The sequence below is a fragment of the Culicoides brevitarsis genome, chromosome 3, assembly GCF_036172545.1.
Source record: "Culicoides brevitarsis isolate CSIRO-B50_1 chromosome 3, AGI_CSIRO_Cbre_v1, whole genome shotgun sequence".
NCBI classification, from domain to species: domain Eukaryota; kingdom Metazoa; phylum Arthropoda; class Insecta; order Diptera; family Ceratopogonidae; genus Culicoides; species Culicoides brevitarsis.
Window position 1 is genome coordinate 3,668,048 of NC_087087.1, and position 24,627 is coordinate 3,692,674.

The 24,627-nt window shown below is 22.5% G+C and overlaps 1 protein-coding gene across 3 annotated transcripts; it reads right to left on the minus strand.

Annotated features, from left to right (window-relative positions):
- Window positions 1-1,618: 1,618 nt before the first annotated feature.
- LOC134833536 (NADP-dependent malic enzyme) lies at window positions 1,619-14,118 on the minus strand. 3 transcript variants are annotated; one of them, XM_063847877.1, is made up of 5 exons: window positions 13,995-14,118; window positions 10,426-10,777; window positions 3,627-4,906; window positions 2,365-2,458; window positions 1,619-2,305 (listed from the first exon to the last, which is right to left on the minus strand). In XM_063847877.1, exons 1-5 carry the CDS (start codon window positions 14,066-14,068, stop codon window positions 2,066-2,068), a joined length of 2,040 nt encoding a protein of 679 aa, XP_063703947.1. In that variant the 5' UTR covers window positions 14,069-14,118; the 3' UTR covers window positions 1,619-2,065. The 3 variants fall into 3 exon arrangements, with proteins under 3 accessions (XP_063703947.1, XP_063703948.1, XP_063703949.1); XM_063847878.1 differs by lacking the exon at window positions 13,995-14,118 and adding an exon at window positions 12,423-12,595 and having other exon boundaries at window positions 1,620-2,305; XM_063847879.1 differs by lacking the exon at window positions 13,995-14,118 and adding an exon at window positions 11,143-11,232 and having other exon boundaries at window positions 1,621-2,305.
- Window positions 14,119-24,627: the final 10,509 nt, after the last annotated feature.

Consider the following 24,627-nt stretch of genomic DNA (forward strand, 5'->3'; position numbering starts at 1 on the left):
ACCAACAAAAATAGCAACATGACACGTGAATAGCAAAAAAAGGCAGAAACAAGGCGAAACATGAATGAACCGCACAAAATGAATGATGAGCGCGCGCGTTACTTGCATGTGACTTACTTTTCGCGAGTTATTTATTTATTTATGTTGTGCTTGGCATGCTTTTGGAACATCGACAATCGCAAAATAGAAGCAAAGTGTTCCAAATTGCGCCTTTTGATAAACGATAATTCAGTCTGTTATTTTTTTTTTCGTTTTTAATGTTGACAGTTCATAAATTTATTATTTTCGAATTTTATTCGTTTTTCGAGAATTATCATTGAATTTCCATTATTTTACATTACATTACAAGAAAATAACGTGAAACGAGTTAAAGGTACATGACTTTGATCGTAAAAAGAATTAAAGCGCTTGTAATGTTTCGAAGGAGAATTAGTAAAAAATTGATTCATTGAAGTTCATGAAAAAAATTGTACTTTTTTTGCAAAAAAAAAAAAATAGAAGAAAGAAAAAGTGTAAGTTATTTATTTATTTGCCATTTATTGTTTCGTAAAAATAGAAAAAAAAAGTTTTATGTAACGAACTTTTGTTCTGTGGTTAAAACAAAAACAAAAGTTAGTCGTAAATTAGGCTAAAAATAGAAAAATAAAAGAAAGTTTATTTTGAGCAGTTTTCTAACAAGTTAGTTAGTTAGTTAATAAAACTGATTTACTGATAAAGAGATAATAAGGCTGTAAAAGTTTATTGCCCTCAAGAGTTCTATTTTGGGAAAATATTTTTTTTTTAATTTAGAAGAACATTTTTTGCTGCTTTTAAATTTTTTCTTTGTGAAATCGGGCTCATTTAGACATTATTTTATTAAAATTTGTTAAAAAAATTAATTTTTTTAGGGATTTCACATTTTTGTACTCCTCACAAAAATATTATTAATTTTCCTTTGAATTTCAAAAATAAGTCTATTGATAAAAATTTTAAAATTTTCATACTCAGGACTCAAAATATTTTATTTAAGAATTTTTTCTCAAAATTTTTAAACCTTTTCTTAAAAATTTGACAAATTGGAAGCTATTTTATGTTTAAAATTAAATTTCAAAATTTTCTTTGAGGTGTATAAAAATGTAAAGTTTTAAAATTTTTAACAATAATTTTTAATTAAAGTTTTTTTTTTAAATTGAGACGATTTTACGAAAAAAAATTTTTTTTTAAATTAAATTAAAAAAAATAATATTAACAAATCAATTAAAAAAAATAAATTTAGTAAAAAAAAAAAATTAAAAAAAAATTAAAAAAAGGTATTTAAAAATTAAAAAAAAAAATAATTTTATTAAAAAAAATAATTTGAAAAAAAATTGATTAATTCATTAAAATATTTATTTATTTAAAAAAAAATTAAATATGTTTAAAACTAATAAAAAAAATTAAATTTATTTGGAAATTTAAAAAAATAAATATAAAAAATTAATAAAATAATTAAATTAATTAATTTAAAAAATTACATTTTTTTGTATCAAATCAAAATTGTACTCGAAAATTATTTTCATTTAATTTTAATTTTTTTTCTTTATTTTGGAGCTTTAGTAAAACACAAATTTATTTTTTTATTTTCTTTTATTAGAGAATGTTCAGATTATAAACTAATGTTATTTTATAAAATTAAAAATAAGAATAATAAATAAAAAAATAAATTGAAAAATAATAATTATTGCCTTTTGTTCATTAATGTTGTTTATAAAAAATTATAACATAAATCTAATGTTTCAAACATTTTTTTTTTTTAAATTCAACATTTAATAAAAAAAATTATTTTTTAAAAAGTAAAAGCAAAAATGTCTCTTACGTATATTTAATTTTCTGAGCTTTTTTTTCCACATACATTGCCAACAAAAATAAATATTTACAATTTTCCACGAAAAACAACATTTAAAGCGTTATCACCGTAAAATATTTTTTTTTTTAATAATTTCTTTTTATCTACTGACGATTTTTGTATTCATATTAAATAATTTGTATTTTTTTTACTCCCACAGAGTTCCCGCAACATTAAAAAATAAATTTTCGTATAAAAAATTTACATATTTGGCCAATCGTAAGTCGCTGGCAAAGCGGATGAATATTTCAAATCGTACATTTGCGATTTGATGAATGCCTCGGTGTCTTTTGGTCGGGGCACGACAGATGCAAGTCCCTTTTCGTAGCAATAATCGACGATGGCTGTCGCGATTTTTATCGAGCAATTTTGAATTGTGTTCAATGGGGGATACAAACTGCCCTTTTCAAGATCTTCGCACGTGACTAATTTGGCAAGAGTCTAAAAATCAAAAGAAAAATTAAAGTTTCGAATGAAAATTGAAAGAAGAAAGAACTTACTTGAGCTGATAGCAAGAAAATCTCTTCGGGAATTGTTAAAGCTCCTGCACAGATGACACCGAGAGCGATGCCGGGGAATTGGTAACTGTTGTTTCTGTTGAAAAAAAATAATTATTTTATTAAAATTATTTATTTAATTTTCGGTAAATTATTTTTTAATTTTTAATTATTATTAATTAATAAATAATTATTTTATTTATTTAATTAGAAATTCAATATTTATTTTAAAAAATAAAATTAATTTTTGAATAATATTTAATGAATTATTATAAAATTTTTGATTAAATTACTATTGAATTTTTCAATTTCATGAACTATTTAAAAATAATATTTAAATATATTTAATTTGAAATATTTAAAATATTATTTAATATTTTTATTAATATTTAATTATTATTTAATTTCATTAATTTTCTATAATTTATTATTTAATTAATTTTTTTTAGAAAAAAAATTAAATAAGGTTTTAAAAATTTAAAAAAAAAATAAAAAAAAGTAAAAATTTAGAAAAATTAAAATATTTAAAAAATAAATTAATTAATAAAAAGAAAATACAATATAAATCTGGTAAAAATTAAATAATTTTTTAAATTATCTTAATTTTATTATAATAAATAATTTTTAATAATGATTAATTAATTAATAAAAACATAATATTTTTTTTCAGTTATAATTTTAAATAAAATACAAAAATAAATTTTTTTGAATGAATTATTTAATTATTTAAAAAAAAAAATAAAAATTTAAAACAAATAAATTAATTAATTTAAAAATTAAAAATCTTTAAAAAAAAATAAATTAATAACAATATTAATAACTAAAATAATATTTAAAAATTATTTTGAAATTAAATTAATTTAATTTAAATCTTTTTAAATTTTATATTTTAAAATAATTTATCGAATAAAAATTTAAAAAATATAATTAAATAAAAATGAATTAATTACAAATAAAATTTAGAATTAAATTAATTATCTAAAAAAATGAATGAAATAAAAAAAATTAAATTAAAAATTTTAAAATTTAATTGAATAAAAAAATAAATTTAAATTAAAAACTTTAAAAAAAATTAAAAAAAAATATTTTAAAAAATTAGAAAAATAAAAAAATAAATAAATTTATAAAATAAAAAAAAAAATTAAAATTTAATTTAATTATTTAAAATTATAAATTATTAAAAAAATAAAAATATTAATAATTATAATTAATTCATATTTTTTCCTTTTTTTTTAATTTTTAGATATAAAAAAACATTAACTCACCCTTGTCCCGGATGGAAAGTCTTTCCCTTATACGTATACGGCGGGAATGGCGATCCTGATGCAAAAACTGCCTTTCCATCGGTATTCTCATAAGCTTGTTCCGCCGTACACTCTGCTTTATGTGTCGGATTCGACAACGCAAAAATCACGGGCCTTTCATTATTTTTCGCCATCTCTCTCAAAATCTCCGGCGTGAAAGCTCCTCCAATGGCAGCAGCTCCAATCAACGCTGTCGGCTTCAATTGCTTCACAACTTCCAACAACGAGTCGATCGGATCATGTTCATGCGCGAATTTCTCCTTGTGCGCATTCAAACCTCCCTTTGGACGATTTTTCACAATCAATCCCTTGCTGTCAACCATCCAGATGCGTTTTCGTGCCTCACATTCGGGCAATCCTTCCGCCATGAGAGCCATGACACACAATTCTGCGATACCCAAAGCAGCTTCTCCCGCACCCTGAAAGACGATTTTGTTCTCGCTCAAGGTCGTGTTCGTAATTCGGAGTGATGCGATCAAGCCGGAAACCGCAACGGAAGCAGTTCCTTGAATGTCATCGTTAAAAGTGCAGTAATTGTCGCGATATTTGTCCAAAAATCGAAAAGCATTCTGATTGGCGAAATCTTCGAATTGGATCAAGCAATTTCTGCCGAAACGTTTGACAGCTGCTTGCATAAATTCCTCGACAAAGTCGTCGTAAAGCTCGCCCGTGACCCGTTTTTGCCGCAAACCGATGTAAAGCGGGTCATCCAACAAACTTTGCGTATTTGTGCCAACATCCAACGTCACAGGCAAGCACTGATGCGGCTTAATTCCCGCCAAAGCCGTATAAAGCGCCAATTTTCCAACGGGAATTCCCATCCCATTCGCTCCCAAATCGCCCAAACCCAAAATTCTCTCGCCATCTGTGACAACAATCGCTCGAACATCCGTTTCCGGCCAATTTTTCAGCACATCGTAAACATGCCCCTTGTCGTAAATCGAAATGTACATCCCTTTCGGCTCGTGATAGATCAAACTGAACTTTTGACAGGCAGCGCCAACAGTCGGCGTGTAAACCAAAGGCATCATGTTGCCGATATCCGAGGCGAGAACTTTGTAAAAAAGTCGCTCGTTGCGATCTTGAAGTCCCATCAGGTAAATATATTTATCCAAGTCGTTCTCGTAACGCGAAAGTAATTCGTGGCAATGCGCAACTTGTTCCTCTTCGGTTTTAACGACGGCGGGAAAGAGTCCGTGGATGCCCAAAAGTTGGCGTTCTTGACGAGTGAAGGCCAAGCCCTGAAAAAAAATTAAAAGAAAAATGAAAATTTATTTTTATATTTTTTGTGAGAGGCAAAAATTCCATAAAACCCGCGCAATTTAACAAAATTAAATTCAACAAGTCAAATGATAAACAATAATAATAAAAAGTTGCAGGTGAATGTAATTTGTTCGCAATGCGGTTTTTTGTGAGTCATTTGAAGGTTTTTCCTCTTCTAAAAACGAATCTAGAACTAATCACGCGTTTGACAGTCAATTAAAATTTATATGTTAAGTTAGAAAGGTAGATGCAATTAATTTTTTTTATTTATTTTAATTGACTTATATTTTGATTTTTTCGTTTAAATTTAATTTAAATTATTTAAAAATCATTATTTAAATTAATTTAAACAATTTAATTTAATTAATTATTAAAAAAAAATTGTAATTTAAATTTCGTTTAATTTTTTTAGTTTAAATTAAAATTATAAAATATTTATAAAAATTATTATTAAAGTATTAATTAAATAAATTAATAAAAAGAAAAAATTATTTATAAAAACTAAATAATTAAGATTTTTTTTAAAAAAAAATAAAATAATATATCAAAATGAATAAAAATTAAAAAAAATATAAAATAAATTTAAAAAAAATATTAAAATAATTTTTATAATAATTATTAATTATTTTATTTATTTTAATTTTTTATGATTTAGCAATTATTTTATTTTTAATTTTAATTTAATATTTATTTTCATTTATAATTTTTTATCAATAAATATCAAAAAATTAATGAAAAAAACATGCAAAAAAAAAAGTAATATTTTAAAAAAATTATTTTTTTTTTTGAACAAATTTTTACATTGTCTATATTTAAACTTAAATATAACTGAAATAAAATAAAAATCGCTTTCTTGCTTATTAAATTAAAAAAATCTCGAATAAAAAAAAAAATGATTCACAAAAATTATTTTATTAATTATTTTACACAAATTAATTATTTTTTCAATTCTTAAATTAATTAAGATAATTTACAACTTATTTTTTTTAATTTATTTTTTTTAAATTATTTAATATTTTAAAAATATTTAAATTTTAGCTAAAATAATAAATATATTTTTTGCTTATTAAAAAATATATTTTTTCAAATAAATAAATAATTTAGAAATTTAATTTTAAAATTATTTAATTTTACATTAATATTATCAATTAATTAAAAAATTAATTAATAAAATTAATAATTTTTAATTAAAATTAATTATTTATTTTTTTTAACATGAAAAATTTTTTTAATTGTATCATCCTCAATTTTTGTTCTACATTTAAAAAAAAAATCTTATCACGAAACAAACATTCACCGCAATAAGAAACCACGTCTAGACTTGATTTCTGCAGTTCTTCATCCTCTTTTTAGAACGTGGATTATGAATCAGAACGCGAGAAATCTGTAACCGCAAGATAACGCGTTGAATCCGGTCAATGAGGTTGCATTCTATTTTTTGCTTTTATCTAATCACCGACATGCGATACGTGCCGTCGAAATATTTAACAAAGACAAATATTTTGGTTCCGAGTGATGATGATGACGTCAAACAACGGAGTCTCATTGTTTGTATCGTCAAACATTGTTAAATTATAATTGTCAATATGGAGCTCGTTGCATGGAACAAGATTATCAAATATTTTAAATCAACAAAAAATGGTCAAGTCATGATTTTTTGCTTTTTTTCGTATCATGTGTCGAGTCATAATTAAGTAGCAATTTTTTAACAGATTTTTTTTTATTTGAAGCACTTGTTTGACAAAAAGTAATTATTTTTTATTAATTACATTTGCTTATCTGATTTTTTTTTGACATTGTTGGATTAATAACGAGAGCGATATCTTTGATAATAATTTTACGCAAAGGCAATTTTTTTGTCAAATAATTTGATTTTTTTATTAAATTTTTTTTTTTTACATTTAAAGATAAAAATAAAAAATTAACAATTGACGATATTTGAGCATTAAATATTCATTAGAACGTCTAAAAATGGCTTTAAAATGAACTTTGAACTCTTTTTTGACGTCAAAAGAAGTGATTTTATTTAAATTTTTTAAACTCAAGACTGTGCTCTATATAAAAACTCATATAATTTATTTTATTTTCAGTTTTAAAGCAAACGAAAATTAAATTTAATAAACTTAAAAAAATTGAAAAAAATTATTTCAAATGAAATTTTTTAATTTAAATTTAAATTCAAAAAATTAATTAATTAGTTAAAATTTTTAAATTATTTTTTTTTAATTAATTTATTTAAATATTAAATTTTTTTTGACTCAAAAGTCTGTAATTTTATATAAAAAAATTTTTTAATAAATAAAATTAATTTTTTTTTATAATTTTAGGTTTCAACAATAAAAATTGAAGAAATTCCATAAAATTTATCATGACGAAGCACAAAAACTGATGCAAAATCCATCAAAATGACGAAATAATTTTCAACTGAAACCAGTTTCTTCTCGTCATTCACTTGAAAAAGCTTTAAAAAACGCACCTTTAACGATCAATCAATAAAAAAATTAAATTCATCATCATATCGTCACATTTACGTCAAAAAATAGAAAAAAAAAATTGTTGCCAACTGCTCTCCATTTCTTGCGTAAATCCAGAATTTATTACCATTCTATCAATAAAATAATTTTTTTTTCATATGAGTCTAATTTAAGCAGCAACTCGTATCTTATCATTCGCATGTTAATAGTAGTAAATTATCACGTTACGTGTTATTGCTAAAAGTTATAGGTCACATACAATTTCCCTTAATTAGTGAATGGAGAGAATGTGACTTGCGATTAATGATTTTGTTTTTATGGAAAATCACCTGAGTTGATATTACTTTCTTAAAAAATCATTAAAAATATTTTTTTTTTTTGTTTAATTATAAAAAATAAAAGAAAATAAAAATTATTAAAAAAATGAAGGTAAGTAAAAATTTTATTGTTTTCATATTTTTTTAAAACAGGTTTAATGTTACTTTCACGTGCTATATTTCAAATTTTATTTTTTTTTATTTTTTAAAAAAAAATATTTTACAAATTAATCATTTAAAAATTAAAAATTTTTAAAAAAATTTTAAAATATTTTAAAATTAAATTTAAATAAAAAATTAAATTAAATTACAAATTTAATAAATTAATTATTAAATAAAAAATAAAATAATTTTTTAAAATTTATTTTAATTTTATTTTATTTTTAAATTTAATTCAATTTTTTATTTATTTAATTTATTTTTTTTTAATTATTCTGAATTTTCAAATGATTAATTTGTAAATTAATTAAATTTAACATTTTTTATCAAGATCAACGCAAGATAATGTTGCAAAAATGTCTCATTAAACGTTCGCAACCAAAATAAATTGCAGTTCAAATTATCATATCGCGACACCGTAAAATACTTGCACAACATCGCGTATGTTGTCGTTGGTCAGTGTTTTTTTTTTAATAAAAAAAATTTTTATTTTATTTTTTCTTATGTTCTGATTTTTCGTTCGGTTTCGTTTCAAGTCGATGACATTTTGTGGGTGCGAACACTTGTTTTGGTGAATGGCATGGAATTTTTTGTAAAAATATTTTTTTTTCGTGTCGTTACTAATATGGACGACATATTATCTAATAAAGTGTTGACTTGCAACTTTATCTCTCGATCTATCGCATAAAACAAAATATTTGATCAATTGAAATAAATAAATGTGTCTTTTTGCAAGTCACGTTTTTCGCTGCGAATCATCCGATGATAAATTTATTAAAAAACGTTTAATTATCGTGTTGTTCGCTTTTGTTTGAACAGCAGTTTATTATTATGTTACATAAGTAAATATACAAAAATTTTAATATTATTTGCAAAGTTCAAATTTCATGCTTGAACGTTAAAAGGGTAGAAAATTGATTAAAAAAGGGATTTTTATCAGATTTGAGGGCGTGTTGATAATTAAATTTGTTAATTTGAATTTTTTATGGTAAAAAAAAATTATTTTTTGTTAAAATAATTAAAATTAATTATTTTTTTTTAATAATTAAGTAAAAATTAAAAATTTTTTTTTTAAATAATTAATTAATTTTTTTAATTTTATAAATTTGATTTTTAATTTTTAAAATTTTTATTTTAATTAATTTTAATTTTTTTATTTGATGAAATTTTTTATTTTAAATTTAATTTTTTAATAAAATTTTATTTTATTTTTTTTAATATTTTTTTTTTTATTTTTTATATTAATTAATTAATTAATTTTATTTTTATTTTTATTTAATTTATTTTTAAATTTTGATTTTATAAATTTTGATTTTATTTTAAAAAATTTTATTTTCAACTAAAATTTTTATTAATTTTAATTTTTTTTATTTTTTAATTAATTTAATTTAACTTATTTTTAATTTCAATTAAACTTCATTTAACAAAATTGATGTAACTTTCACGTGCTAAAATTGAAAAATTATTTTTTTAAATAATTTTAAAGTTGTTTTAAAAATAATTTTTCTCAAAAATTATTATCAATTTTATGAGACATAAAAATAATTTAAATTTAAAAAAATGTTTCAAAAATTTAATAAAAAAAAATCAAATGTCCGAAATTTAAATTTCTTTTTAATTATTTAAAAAATTTCAAACTTTAATAAAATTTCATAAAATTTATTTTTTGACATTATTTAAAAAAAATTTGACAAAAATTGAAATTTTTTGTTAAAATGAACTTTAAACATAATTTTTAATAATTTAAAATTTAATTTTTCTCTTAAAATATTAAAAATTAATAACTTTTAATAAAATTTACAAAAATATATTGAAATTCTTTAAAAATCTCTCTTAAATCATTTTTTTTAAAATAAAATCTAAAGTTCTTTGACCTTTGCAAAGCCAATTTTTACAGTAACAAATTTTCGACTGTAACAAAAAATTGCCTCCATCTAACAAGATGCGCAAACAATCTTTTCATTCGCAATCAAAAAGCGATTACAAAAGTCTTTGTACGTCTTTCCATTCATGTTATTCACTCATATGGCCAAAAAAAAAAAAAACATGAAACCGTTGTATAACTAATGTTACACGTGTAAAAACTGAATTTCACGCATTTTGCCGAATCATACGATCTATTTTTATGAAACTCAATTACATAAATTAAACTTGATTTCTGGACTGGAATGGAAATTTTCTACAATTTTTATTTGTTTGATGGCATAACCTTCGCAAGGTCGAAATTTCCTCAGCATTGAATTATTTCTTCTTTGTTTCACTTTTTGTTCTATTTTTTTGCATGATAATTATTTCAAGTAATTTTAATAATTTTTTATTAATTTGTTTGTTACATAGCAACTAGTGGTCATTTTTTTTTCACTCGGCAGTTTTTTTGCGTTAAATCGATAAGTTACGAAGAGAGAAATCATTTTTACGGTAAAATTGTGTCATACGGACGACGTTGCATACTTTAAACGAAAATAGTTTGTCCTTGGCCTTTGTTTGTTGTGTCTCTCTTTTGCATTTCCGTACATTAGTCGTTAAATTTTCACGAAAAAAACTCACCTTATTGTATCGCCCATGTCGAAGTCGCTCCAATCCGGAGAGATTTCCGGGAGTTTCGGGGTCTGACATCGTTCCCCATTGCCCAAGACGATCACGATTCTCCATATTTGAGGGTTTTTTCACTAAATTTCTGCAGATACAACTTGCACTTGACGTGTTTTTGCAATTTTTATCGATGTCGCGCGGTGCCTTTCCGAGTTGTTCACCGTTTGCGGGTCTCGTTGTGAATGAATTTGCTTTTATATCGACATTGGCGTACGGATATCCATTCTCTTTCGTGGTATGTGTGCTGTAGCCGTTGCCTGTGTTGCCCGTCGACGTGATATTTAGTGTCGTAGGTTGATCCAAGTTTCTGTGTTACGAAGAAAAATTTTTAAAAAAATATTAAAAATCGATTTTTTGTGTGGAAAATTACAGGAGACACGAAACGCGAGGTAAGAAACTTGTGAATTTAGTTAAAATAATTTTTTCATTCACGAAAACTTTTAAAATTCTCATGATACAATTTTAATTTTAATTTTTTTTTATTAAAAGTTTGTTTTTTTTTCGTGCGTTGCTTGGATACCCTATGCGATAATTGACATTTGTGGTAGTGCGTGATTCCCTTTTGATGACTCAATTTTTAATTTTTTTAACAAGCAACGAAATGTTTTGCACCTTTTTCGTTCGAATCAGACGACAAATAGCGAAATTGAAGCAGATTTCAGTGCAAAATACCTGTTAGTTTCGGTTTTAATTGATATTTTTACGGAGCAAGAAAAAATATTGAGCAAATGACGAAATTCACTGTTCGAAAGCGATCAGATGTTTTCTTTCGTTGTGTGAGTAAAGACTTGGCAGAGAGTGAAAAAAAAATAATCATACGATATTTTCTGTGTATATGTGAGTTGTACAGAAAAGTTGTGTCTTGCGCATATGTTGCTAACGGAATTAGGGTAAAAGTTCATTTAATGGTTTGTTTTTGTTCCAGTTTGAACTCGAAATTGGCGGTTAGAGAATTTTTATTTTAAATGACATTTTAAGGGCAGTGTTTGAATATTTTTAACTAAATTTTTTTTTAATTCTAAAATTATTAAAATTTTAAAAAATTAAAATTATTAAATTAATTTATTATATTAATATTTTTTAAATTAAAATTTTAATTTTAAATAAAATTAAAAAAAAATCAAATTTAAAAAATTTATTTTTTTAATCAAAATAAATTAATTTATAAAAATTAAAAATAAAAAGATTAAAAAAATAAATTAATTTAAATTTTGATTAAAAATTATTTTTTAAATTTGATTTTTTTAAATTTTATTTAAATTTTAAAAAATATTAATTAATAAATTAATTTAATAAATTTATTTAAATTTTATTTTAAATTATAAAAATATCAAAAATTTTAAAGACTTAAATTGGATTTTTTTAAATTAAATTAAATATTTTATATTAATTTTGAACTTAAAAATTTAATTAAAAATTATTTTTTATTTAAAAAAATATTTCGTTTCTCAATTTTAAAAATTTTAAATGGAATATAATCAATGATACTTAATTTTAAATTTTAATTAAACTCTTAAAAATTAAATAAAAATTTTTTTTAGCTCAAATTTACCAAAAAGTTAAATTCAAATTTAGGAATTTTTTTTTATTATTTTAAACTTTTTTTAATTATGTTTTGTAATGTTTTTAATTTGTTTTTTAAATTTTCATTATATTAAATTTTGATTAAAAATCGCTTCTTTTTCTAAAATTTATTTAATAATTTTTAATTGATTCAAATTTTTTAATCTTTGAATAGTTTAAAAAAAACATGAATTTTAGCTTTAAAAAACTTTGAATTTTTAATTTTACTAAAATAAACCCGAAATTTATCTTAGAAGACTTTCAAAAGTCTCAAACTCCTTAAATTCATAAATTTTCCAAAAATTAATTCCCTTTTAAAATTTTCACTCTTACTTTGTTTCAATTTATTTACATTTCATTGCCAAACCCGTAAATACCCTTGAACTTACATTTTCTTGCTGTTTGTCGTCGACGTCGTAAACTGCGAAACTTTCATCATTTTTGTAAGTCTTTTTTTTTTGTCAGGTAGCGTGTTCACAAAACTAACTAACTTAATTTATTCATAGGAAGAATTTCTATTAAATATTGCCGCAACTTTCAAAGTCAAGTACTAACTTGTTCACTTCTCGCTCAAGACTAAGCAGAATTTATGCGCGGCACTCGACAAGTTGTCTACTGTGAAGTTTTGGAATCGCGAGTCATAATAATAATAATATCAAAAAAAATTTTTTTTTACAGTTTAGCATTTCTTATCAACGAAAGTAATGTCTATTACGAAATGTATTGTAGGTACAAATTAATATTTATTAATCACACAATGAACGCCTGAACAGTTAATAGCAGGAGCTGATGTGATGGATTGCATATATGAAGTTCGGAGAGAAGCTCTTAACTTATAAAATTTACTAATGAAGGAAATTTAACCGCAATGAAACTGAATCTGAGGATATGGAAGTCATCATCAAGTTGAAAAGGAAGTTCAAGAATAAGAATCATATCTTAAAGAACAAAGTAAAGCTTCAAAATACAAAATTTCGTAAACTCAAAGCTCAGTTGGTAGAAGCGAACGCAAAAAGGCACATTTTAAAACGAGAGATCGACCTCACTCAGTTTTTTGATCGGAAATGAAATTGGAAATGCTATGTACAAAAACTTTACGAAGAGGTAGAAGATCATTAAAGAAACCAAAGTTAAATGTTAAAGAGATATCCTTCAGTAACTAAAGTTCAAGTTCGATTTCTTTAAATATCAGAATTTAATTTTTCTTAAAGAAACCTTAACTTCAAACCAAAAGTCTTCTATATACGAATCTCATCTTCGATTTCTTTAAATATCAGAATTTAATTTTTCTTAAAGAAACCTTAACTTCAGACCAAAAGTCTTCTATATACGAATCTCATCTTCAATTTCTTAAAATATCAAAATTTAATTTTTCTTAAAGAAACCTTAACTTCAGACCAAAAGTCTTCTATATACGAATCTCATCTTCGATTTCTTAAAATATCAAAATTTAATTTTTCCTGAAAAAACCTAAACTTAAAAAAAATTCATAAATTTAAAGAAAAATAATCATTATTTTTAAAAATTCTTTAAAAATTTCGAATCTAAATCCTAAAAAATTTAATTTTTTTTTTTGATATTTTTAATTAAAAAATCTCATCCAAAAAATAAAAATTTATTCCAAAAATATTTAAACAAGAAAATATCGAATAAAATTGTCGATATGCGTCTTAACACATCATCTCCGTTGCTTCAAACAAAGTTCAGTACTGATAACGACGGAATCCTCCTCTCAAATTCAATCACACATCAGTCATTCTATCTTGCATAACTCATTTCTCACACATACTAAACCTGTCTAGATTTATCAGGCTATCAAGACGAAAGACAACATTCGATTGATTTCTTTTTTCTTTCGTTTCTAATGGAATTAAAAACCATTAAAGCAGGAGGATCAATGACCTTTTGTAGACAATGTACATAAACTTTTAATTATTATGGCATGACAAAGCAACACTCACCCAATTTTTGTTGAATATTTACCACTGCTGTGAACAGCGTTCTTATCGGCACAAATCGAACTTGAGTTGCCCATTTTTCTCTATTGATTATTTTATTTTTGTTCACGAAAATTTTTTAATTATTTATTACCGAAGCACCGTAACAAATTTATTTATTTATTTATATGTATTCCTAAGTGTTTCAACATAAAAAATGTATTTTTTTTATACGTACAATAATTACACAAACAGTAATTAAAATTCAGTCTCATATGTAGACCGAAACAATTTTTTCCAATTTTTTTGTTTTTATTTAAATTTATTTTTGGCCCAATTTGTTGCTCATTTAAATAAAATTTTAATAATTTGTAAAGGGAATTTATGCACTATCACTGTCAGCTTGTTATTATTAATTTTAATAAATAGATCGCGTCACACAAGCCAAATATTTGTCCAGAAATTTAATTAAATTTTTCGTATTATTTGCCAATTTTAATCAATTATTTGTTGATGTTTGAAACGCTTTATTTTGTTTTTAATTGAGTGCAAATAATTATGTAAACAAAAAATATTGAATTAATGATGATGATGAGCGGATGGATTCTTTCCCCTGTTGAATTGAAGTTTACGATAAAAAAATAAAATAACAACTGGTCGATTTGATATCCACGATAGTATTGAACAGAAAGGAAAAATTTACATTGAAGCGTACCATCAAACTGTGTATATGACGCTAAGTTGTCTGGTTGCTCGCTTGACATATTATGCGTGTGTTGGTTTGTCTTTGTAGAGGTTTGTTTACAGCTGAGTTGGAAATAAATAACAACTGTTTGTGGTTTGATTTTTCTTTATAAATTATTTTTTTTCGTGTATTTGTTTTTTTTATTTGATTTTTTTTTCTACTGGAACAAATACAATTAATTAATAGTTGAGTTTTGAAGAGTGAATGCAATGTTTACCTTTGAAAGACATTTCGAAGTTGAAAATTTTTTATTTGAAAGAGATTTTAGTCTGTCTGAGAAGTAAAATTTGTCAAAAATGAAGTTTGTCAAAAAAATTTCGAAACTTGTTCAAAAAAATTTCAAAGCTTGTTAAAAAAAATTTCGAAAATTATTAAAATAAAAATTCGAAAATTATTAAAAAAAATTTGAAATTTTTAAAATTGTTTCGAAAAAAAAAAAAATTTATTGCTAAAAAAAATTTTGAAGATTGTTAAAAAAAAATTCGAAGATTGTTAAAAAAAAATTAAAAAAAAATTTCGAAGCTTGTTAAAAAAATTTCGAAAATTATTAAAAAAAATTTCGAAGGTTGTTAAAAAAATTTCGAAGCTTGTTAAAAAAATTTCGAAGCTTGTTAAAAAAAATTTCAAAGCTTGTTAAAAAAAATTTCGAAGCTTGTTAAAAAAAATTTCGAAAATTATTAAAAAAAATTTCGAAGGTTGTTAAAAAAATTTCGAAGTTTAATAAAAAAATTTCAAAGCTTGTTAAAAAAAACTTCGAAGCTTGCTAAAAAAAATTTGAAAATTGTGAAAAAAAATTTCAAAGCTTGAAAACAAAAAACTTTAAAATGCGCTTATTTCTTTTAATCAACGCAAACTTTCAAATCTAAACCACACATTTATTTACAAAAAAAAATTAAGCTCACAGAACCATAAAGAATAATAATTACTTTGCACAAATCTTCAGGGAGATGACCTTCACTCACTAACGGGTCGTTGATTGCACGAAATAAACCTGCAAGTAAGTAACAAAAACATTAATATTTAATATAAAGACATCATTCACTTTTGATAAATTTTTTATGTTATCGATTGTCGCTGTCAGTTTTTGATTCAAACACGATTCTCGAGTCAATTAACTTCATTTTGAAAGCTAGACAAAAGTAATTGCTTCTCCTACAACACACGCGCGCGCGATATTCTAATCTTAACTACCTTTTTCAATGATACGATTATGTCATGTTAACCTTAAACGACGCTCTAATTTTCATGTTTGAGCATTAAAGCTGCATTTAACAACAATTTAATTGAATTGTGACTTGAATAGCATTTGTCATTGGGAAATTGTGTTCCTATCAATTATCGGGTGCTTTACCATATAAATCATGCTAGTTATTAATTTTGTAATAGAGATATATTTAGATCCGGTCTCGATTTAAATTCAATCATCATGCTGATAGGAAGTTATTGTTTATTTATTTTCTCGAACAGTTTTTCTCTTGTGACACGCTTCCTGTTCTATTGTTGGAGTTTTTCTTCGTGAAAACAATCAATTTGCTTGTATTTTATTGAGAAAGGCAATTTTGAATAGCAAATTGCTCTGAAAGTTGAAAAAAAGTTGAATTTGAGTTTTAAAATAAAAACTAAAATTTAAAAAAAATTAATTTAAAAATGAAACAATTAATTAATGAATTATTTAATTTTATAATCAATTTGAGAAAAAAAATTAAATTTACTAAATTTTTTTAAATCAAAATATGAATAAAAAAATAAATAAATATATTGAACTGAATTAAATTTCAATTAAAAAAAATTGATGCTTTTTAAAATTATTTTATAATTTTAAAATTTTATAGCTGGAAGTCCTTTTTCACAAAATTTTTGATAAAATTTGCTTCATAACGCTTTTTCTTATAAATATAAAATATCGTTATGAACCATCCAAAATTAAATTTTCAACCTAAATTTGAAAAATTTTATAGCTGGAAGTGAAAATTAATTTCCCTCATAATAAGAGGATTTTGGTTGAAATTTTTTTTCATCAATTTTTTTTGCTAACATCTTTAAATGGCTCCTGTACATCGAAAACGCAAAATTAAGAAAAAGTCCAAAACAAAAGTTGTTTCTAATGTTAAAACCTTCATTTTGAGACGGAGAACGGTAATATAGCTCAATTTTCAAAAATCTGTACATGAGCCCTCATAATAAGAGGATTTTGGTTGAAATTTTTTTTTAATCAATTTTTTTTGCTAACATCTTTAAAAGGCTCCTGTACATCGAAAACGCAAAATTAAGAAAAAGTCCAAAACAAAAGTTGTTTCTAATGTTAAAACCTTCATTTTGAGACGGAGAACGGTAATATAGCTCAATTTTCAAAAATCGGTACGTGAGCCCTATTATTAAAATTAAATCAAAGATTTTCCCTTTTTTTATTTCATAAATTTATTGAAAAAAAAATAAATTAAATTAATTAAATGAAAAAATTATTAAATAAAAATCAAAATTTTTTTAACTTTGTTTGTTAATTTTGTTTTTTTTTTATTAAAAATACATTAAAAAATTAGAATAAAAATTAATTAAATTTATTGAACAGGATTGAAATTTTAAGTCAAATTAAAGTATTAAAGTAAAATTAAATAATATTTTATTTTTTTTTTTTAATTTTTAAATATTCATAAAATTAAAAAAAAATAAAAAATAAAGAAAAAATAATAAAAAAATAAAATATTAAACTAATGAAAAATAAAAAATTGTTAATGAAAAAAAAAAATAAATTTAAGTTAAATAAATAAAATATAATTTAAAATTTATTTATATTTTAAAATAAATAATTTTAAAAATTTAAATAAAATATTAAATTGAATTAAATTAAAAATGTCAAAAAAAAAAAAATTAATTTAAAAAATTATTAAATATTTTGAAAAATTAATAATTTTTAAATTTTAAAATATGTTTAAACAAAAAAAAAAAAGCAAAATTACAAAAATAAATAGTTTCAATTTTATTTTTTTTTTAATTTAATATTTTTTAAATAATTTTTTTTATTAAAATTTATAAAATAAAATAAAACAATTGTTTAAAAAAAATATTAAACTAATTAAAAATAAAAAGTTCTTAATAAAAAAAAAATAAATTTAAGTTAAATAAACAAAATAAACTTTAAAATTAAAATTTATATACATTTTAAAATAAATAATTTTAAAAATATAAATAATTTTTAAATTTAAAAAAAAATAAATTTTAAGAAGAAAAAAAAAATTATCAAATTAATTTTTTTCTGTTAATTATTCATGAAAATTGAAATTATTAAAAAAAAATAAATAAAATAAAATTCACCCCTTTTCCCATGCCCGTGCTTTGTTACACAAAATTTTGACCCAAATTGCTGTTATTTTAATAAATATCATTTCAATGCACGCTACCGCAATGCCTTTCACTCGCGAAGGAAAAATTGTCTGTAGTTCAGTTGTTTTCTCGATATCGGTTATTAAACCAATTATTTTCTTCGTAAATATTTTTATAATTGCTCTCGATGCCGCCGCGCCGCGTCAAAAAAACAACGTTTGATCAATAAATAACGAAAAGGGAAATAAAAGTTGAGAATTCAATAAAATAACAGAAAAAAAGGTAAACATGGAACGAAGGTTAACTCCCGCTCGTAAATTTTCTATCATTGTGTTTGTGTGCGAGTTTTCGTCGCTATATCGACCCAAAACACCTGACACCATCGTGAAATTGTGTTGCGACTGCAACTTTTTCTTGTAGAACGGATTTAGTAGGCATTGCGTTAAAAGCAAAACTTTTTTTATGCATTTTTTTTAACGTTACAGGCGAAAAAACTAATAAATATTGGAAAAAAATAAAACAAAGACTGAAAAAAAATCATGGAAAAAGAGGAGGAACGCCATCCAACGACACCAAATACGAATTTCCTGAAAGTTCCGCAGCGACACGAACTGGAAATGCATTCGACGGCATCAAGTAACCTTGAGTTATCATCCATCGGAGAGGAATTTACGACGACGGAGCACGGAAATGAACCTGAAACACAACAAAATGTAAGAAAAAAAAATTTTTTCATGAAAAATTTTAATTTTTTTCCATGAATTTCTCATTAGGAATCCTCCATTTCGACGATAATTTCGTGCAATTGTTCGGATGGGGCGCCAACTTGCACGACGCACCCCGATTTTACCGACGAGGACGAAGATTACGAGGAACTTTTTAATTTGGACTGTATGCGTGCAAGTTTAGACGGCATTCCAGCAAATGAGAAAAAGTAATTTTCTTCCTTCTTTTCTTTAAAAAATTAATATTGAACTTTTTTACGCTTTTTTTTTGGGCGGAAAGATACAAAAATGGCACACGCAAAAGTCTAACATTCACAAATGAACGGATGCGTGAAATTGAACGTGAAAATTACATCTTGCTGCAGAAGATAATGTCGTGCAGCAATGGACCGTCAAAGTCGCATTTCAGCTATAACGTAAGAAAATGGGCGATGATGCGAAACTGAACGATTTTGACTGTTTTTTTTTTGTAGACTGATGCAACGGGATCACGAAAAGCGAGTGCAGCGGTGAATCGGAAGAAGAAACAGCGGCAAATTTGTTTGGATAATCAGGTGAGTTAAAAAAAATATTTTTAAGAGAAATTTTATTTCATTTTTAAGGATTTTGAGTCTTAAAGTTTTTCCTTTTCCAAAAATTTTTTTGAGAAATTTTAATTTATTATTATTTTTTTTCGAAATTAAATTCGGAAATATTTTTAAATTTTCTTTCGAAAAAATTAGAAAAATTTAATTTTATAAATTTCATTAAAAATTTTATTCTGATAAAATAAAAAAAATTAAAAATTGAATATTTTCGAAAATTTTTAGAACTTTTTAATTTTTATTTCAAAAAAATTCTGTAAATAAAAAAAAATTCAATGAATTTATATTTTGTATTTTTTCGATATTTTTTAACTTTTCATAAAAATTTGAATTTTTATAGAATTTAATTTTAATGAATAACTTATTAAATAGAGCTAAATTAAATATATATTTTTAATTGTAGTTTTTTATTTTAATAAAAATATTTTTGTAACTTAAAAAACATTTAAAAATTAATTTTTTTTTAAAAAGGTATTTTTAGAAAATTTTTAAGCTTCTTGTTTAATTTTTTTTTAGCTTTTTATAACTCAAATAATAATTTTTTCAATTTTTAGACAAATTTTCATTAATTTTTTAAAATATTTAATTTTTTAGAAATTAAAAAAAAATTAAATAAATTTTATTTAATATAATATAATTTTTTTGTTCTTAAAAAAATATTTAGAAAATTTTTTTGAATATTTTTTTATGTTAAGAAAACTTTAAAAAAATATTTCAAATGAATTTATCATGATTTTTTTTTAAATCGATTCAGAACTTATTCTCATTAATTTTTTTTTTATTTTTGAAAAAAAAATTCTGAAAAATGAATTTATGATTTATTTTTAAAAAAAAAAATTAAAATTTAAAATTTTTTAAATAAAAAAATAAAGTTGATTTTTTTTTTTAATAAAAAAAAAAAAAAAATATTTAAATTTTTTATATTTTAAAATAAAAATTTGTTTTTATTAATTTAATTAAATTTTTTGGATAAATTTTATTTTTGAATAATATTTTTCATTTTTTAAAAAATATTAAAAAATTATTTTTAAAAAATTATTTTTAATAGAAATTAAAAAAAAAATGAAAATTCAAAAAAAATTTTAAATAATTTTTTTAACATTTTCTGACCATTTCCCATAACCTTTCATCTTCTAACAAAAAAAAAATTAATTCACTAAATTTTTTGATATTTTTCCAAAAGTTTTAACGACTCATTCATAATAAACTTCACTGCCATCCGCCATCCATCCACAAACAGCTGTTTCCCCCGTTTTGAGTAATTTATCATTTTTCTTCCGTTTTTCAGATCCTGAGTCGCAAACTCGAAAGTATTCGTCGCAAAAAGCCATCATTTTAACCTCTCTCCTCTTCGACAACTACGAGCGACGACGACAAAAATGGGAGAAAATACGGACTGAGAAACATGCATTTAGATGATAAATTCTTTTTTTAGAACGTAGCCAAAACGAAACGAGGAAACTTTTTTTCACATGAACCTCTTTTTCACACATAGAGACCAATAAATTTTGATATAATAATAGGATGTAGAGCTAGCGGCATATCACGCAGAAGACAAAGTTTGCTTAAAACTCCTTTCAACGTTTTTCGGACAAAATCCTTTCTCTGGACACCCATTTGGCGGAACAAAACCGAGAAATAAACAAATCAAGTAGAAAATTCGGGCACACAAAAGAAATTCCTCCTGATGGCGAATCAACAAAAGCCGATCCATAAAATCAACAGTTTAATGCTATTTAAAAATATGCCATCATGGTTTTATCGTTTTATGCTCATTTTCATACAATTTGGAGCGAAATAACGAGAAAAAATAATAAAATCATGATATTATATTTTTCGGAGTACTTGAGTGTGTGTTTATGGAAAACTTTTTCGGCAATTGCCAGAAAATGAAAAAAAAAGCGAAAAAATATTCAAAAGACGAACAAACATGAGCAAATAGCAGTTGTGTGCCATTATAACAATAAAAATAGTATAATAATAATCATTTGTTTGTATGATAAGTATTCGACTTCATAAAGAAAATTTGTACATGACAGACAGCAACAAAGTTCGTCGTGAGGAATGGAACAAAAACAAACACTTGTTAGACACTTGCCATTGTTAGATATCAGCACGCGTACCAAACACGAGAATATGGGAATTTTGTACAGAAGTTGGGGAGAAGATATCGCGTTCGTCTTGTCTTTAGATGAAAAGTTTTCCCTTAAAATTATTTTGAATGGTATTTCAAGCAGGGATGGAATAAAAATGGGATTTTTTTCTATTTTTAAAAGGATTTTTTTTTTTTTTTTTTTTTTTTTTTTTTTTTGAAAATAATAATTTCGAAATTTTTAATTTTTTTAAAAATAATTTTTAGAAAGGTTTTTAAAAAATTATTTTTTAAAATTAAATAATTAATTAAAATAAAATTAAAATATTTTTTTTTCAATAATTTAAAAAATTCAAAATTTTTATTTAAAAAAAATAAATAAATTTTAATATTTTTTTTTATTTTATTTTTTTCTTATTTTAATTAATTTTTTCATTTTATTTTTATTATTTCGAAATTTTTTTATTATTTCAGAAAATTTAAATTTTTAATAATTTTTTTAATTTTAAGTTTTAGATTTTTACTATGGATATTAAATTATTTTAAAAATAAATTAAATTTTATGATTTTTATTTATTATTTACAATTCAAAAAATTTTGATTTAAAATGATTTTTTCATTTATTTTTTTTTTTTAATTTTTATCATTTTAATTTTTTTTATTAATTTTTTTATTTTTTTCTATTTGTAAATTTTTTAAATAAATAAAAATTAATAAAAAATTTTTTTTATTTATTATTTTTTAATTTTTTTTGGATTTGTCAGAAATGACTTTTTTTTAACTAAATATTAAAAATAAAATAAATAAATTTCGAAAATTTTCGCCTTATAAAAAAAATTAACTTTAAAAATTTAATTTATTTCAAAAATTTGAAAAAAAAATTAAATTAAGAGAATTTTTGGTTTTTTTTCATTAAAAAATTTAATTTAAAAATTAAAAAATAAATTGTTAATTTTAAAAATTAAAAAATATTTTTATTTTTTTTAAATATCATAAATTAAAACTTTGTTTATTTTTGAATTAAATTAAAAATTATTTTAATATTTCAAGTTGATTTTTTTTATATCGATTTATTAATTATTTTAAATATTAATTATTTTTAAATTTTTTAATTTAAAATTTAAATTTTTAAAAAATTTTTTTAATTTAATTAATTTTATTTAATTTAAAACCTTTTGTTTTTTTTTAATAATTTCAAAAAAAAAAAAAATTTTAATAATTTAAAAAAAAAAATAAAAAAAAAGTTTTTAAATTTTTTATTAAAATTTTATTTTATTTTTAAATTCAATTAAATTAATTATTTATATTTTATTATTATTAATTAAATTTATTATTTAAGTTGACTTTTTTTAAATGTTAATATTTTTTTTTTATAAAAAGTGAGCCTTCTATTGAAAATTTTTATTGAAAATTCGAAAAAAAAAAATAATTATTCGAAAAGTTTTTAACCACAATTTCCATCCCTGCGTTTCCCATTTAAACACATTACACAAGCATCCATTACATAATTCGCCACACTCGTTATACGTCCTAACTACATTCGCATGGCAAGGAAGAAAAAAAAAGAAATTTTCAACAATGAGTTTTCTTGAGGTAGGTACATTGTTCGTATTTCGTGTACTTCACATAAACAGAGATTTTCCTTTTGTAACGAAATTTCCCTCTTTTTCTCTCATTTTCTCTCTGCTTATAGTGAAAACGGAACGAACGCATGCAAAATCTCTGTCGACGGAGCTACGCGAACCATATGATTTCTGTTGCTTCGTTGGCACGTCGTCCCGATTTTGACAAAAGGGCGCAAGTCCCGCATCGATGACGTCATCGTTCGCGTGTTTGTGTTTCCATAGACGGAAGGTATCCTCGACACGTTCGGAGACAGCTTTAATACACGCGACAGTTCCTTTTTCACAGCAGTTTTGTAGTAAAAATTGAGACAAAAATGTCAAAAGCAAAAAAATCGAGCTCCGTGTCCTGCAAATGGAAATAAAAACTCAAACTTTTATCGGACAACCATAAAAAATTACAACAAAACCACACAAGAAACGAGCGATTTCCGTTACTTTTGTGCGTTTTGTGTTCGAAAAACGGAAAAGGGGCTTTTAAAGTAATTTTAGTGAGAAAAAAAATGAGTCTCGTCTCACGCAAATAAATGAGCAAAAAGACATTTGTCACATTTTTCCGCGAGAAAAATAAACAAGACACGAAGAAATCGACTAAAAATAGAAACAAACACTCGCCAAATAATTGAGAAATTATTCAGAAAAAAAACGAAAGAAATTCATTCACTGCTGACACGGTTGAGGACACAACATTCGAAAAAAAAACTTTGTTATTGTTGTTGTTTTGTGTGATAAACGAAAAAATAACAAAAAAGTAACGAAAGTAAGGACACATTCGTGAGTTGTGTACATTTTATTGATTTAAAACACATTTTACGGTCAACAACAGCGAATTCGCTGAAGGCACGAAGGTGCGGCTTTGTGAGTGCAGTCCTTGAAAAAAATATTTTTTTGTTACTTTTCTGAAAAAAATAAAAAAAAAAATATTAAAAATAGACCAAAAATAGAAATTAAAAAAAAATTGGACTAAAATGAAAAAAATTAAAAAAAAAATAAATAAATAAATAAAATGGAATTCTAATTGAAAAAATAAATTAAAAAAATTTTTAGACTAAAAAAGTGAATTAAATTTAAAAAAAATAATTATTAAATAATTAAAAATTAAAAAAATATTTTTTGACTGAAAAAATTAAAAAAGTAAAATGAATTGATTAAAAAAATTAAAAATTCCTTAAAATAAAAAAAACATATTTTTTTTTATTTTAATAAAAAATTAAAAAAAATATATTAAAAAATTTATAAATAAAAAAAAAATTAATGAAAAACAATTAAATAATATTTTTTTTGAATTTTAATGAAATGAAATTTGACGTAAAAAAATAAATAAAACAAAATTTAAAAAAAAAATAAAAATAATGAACAAATAGATTTTAAATAAATAAATAAAAAATGATTAAAAAAAATTTTTTGACTGAAAAAAAGTGAAAATAAATTAAAATGAATTAAATTAATAAAAAAAATAATTAAAACTAACCAAATATTTTTTTTATTTAAAAGAAAAAAATAATTAAAGACGTTTAAAAAAATTAATTAAAAAATGAATGAAAAATAATTTTTAAAAAAATAATTTA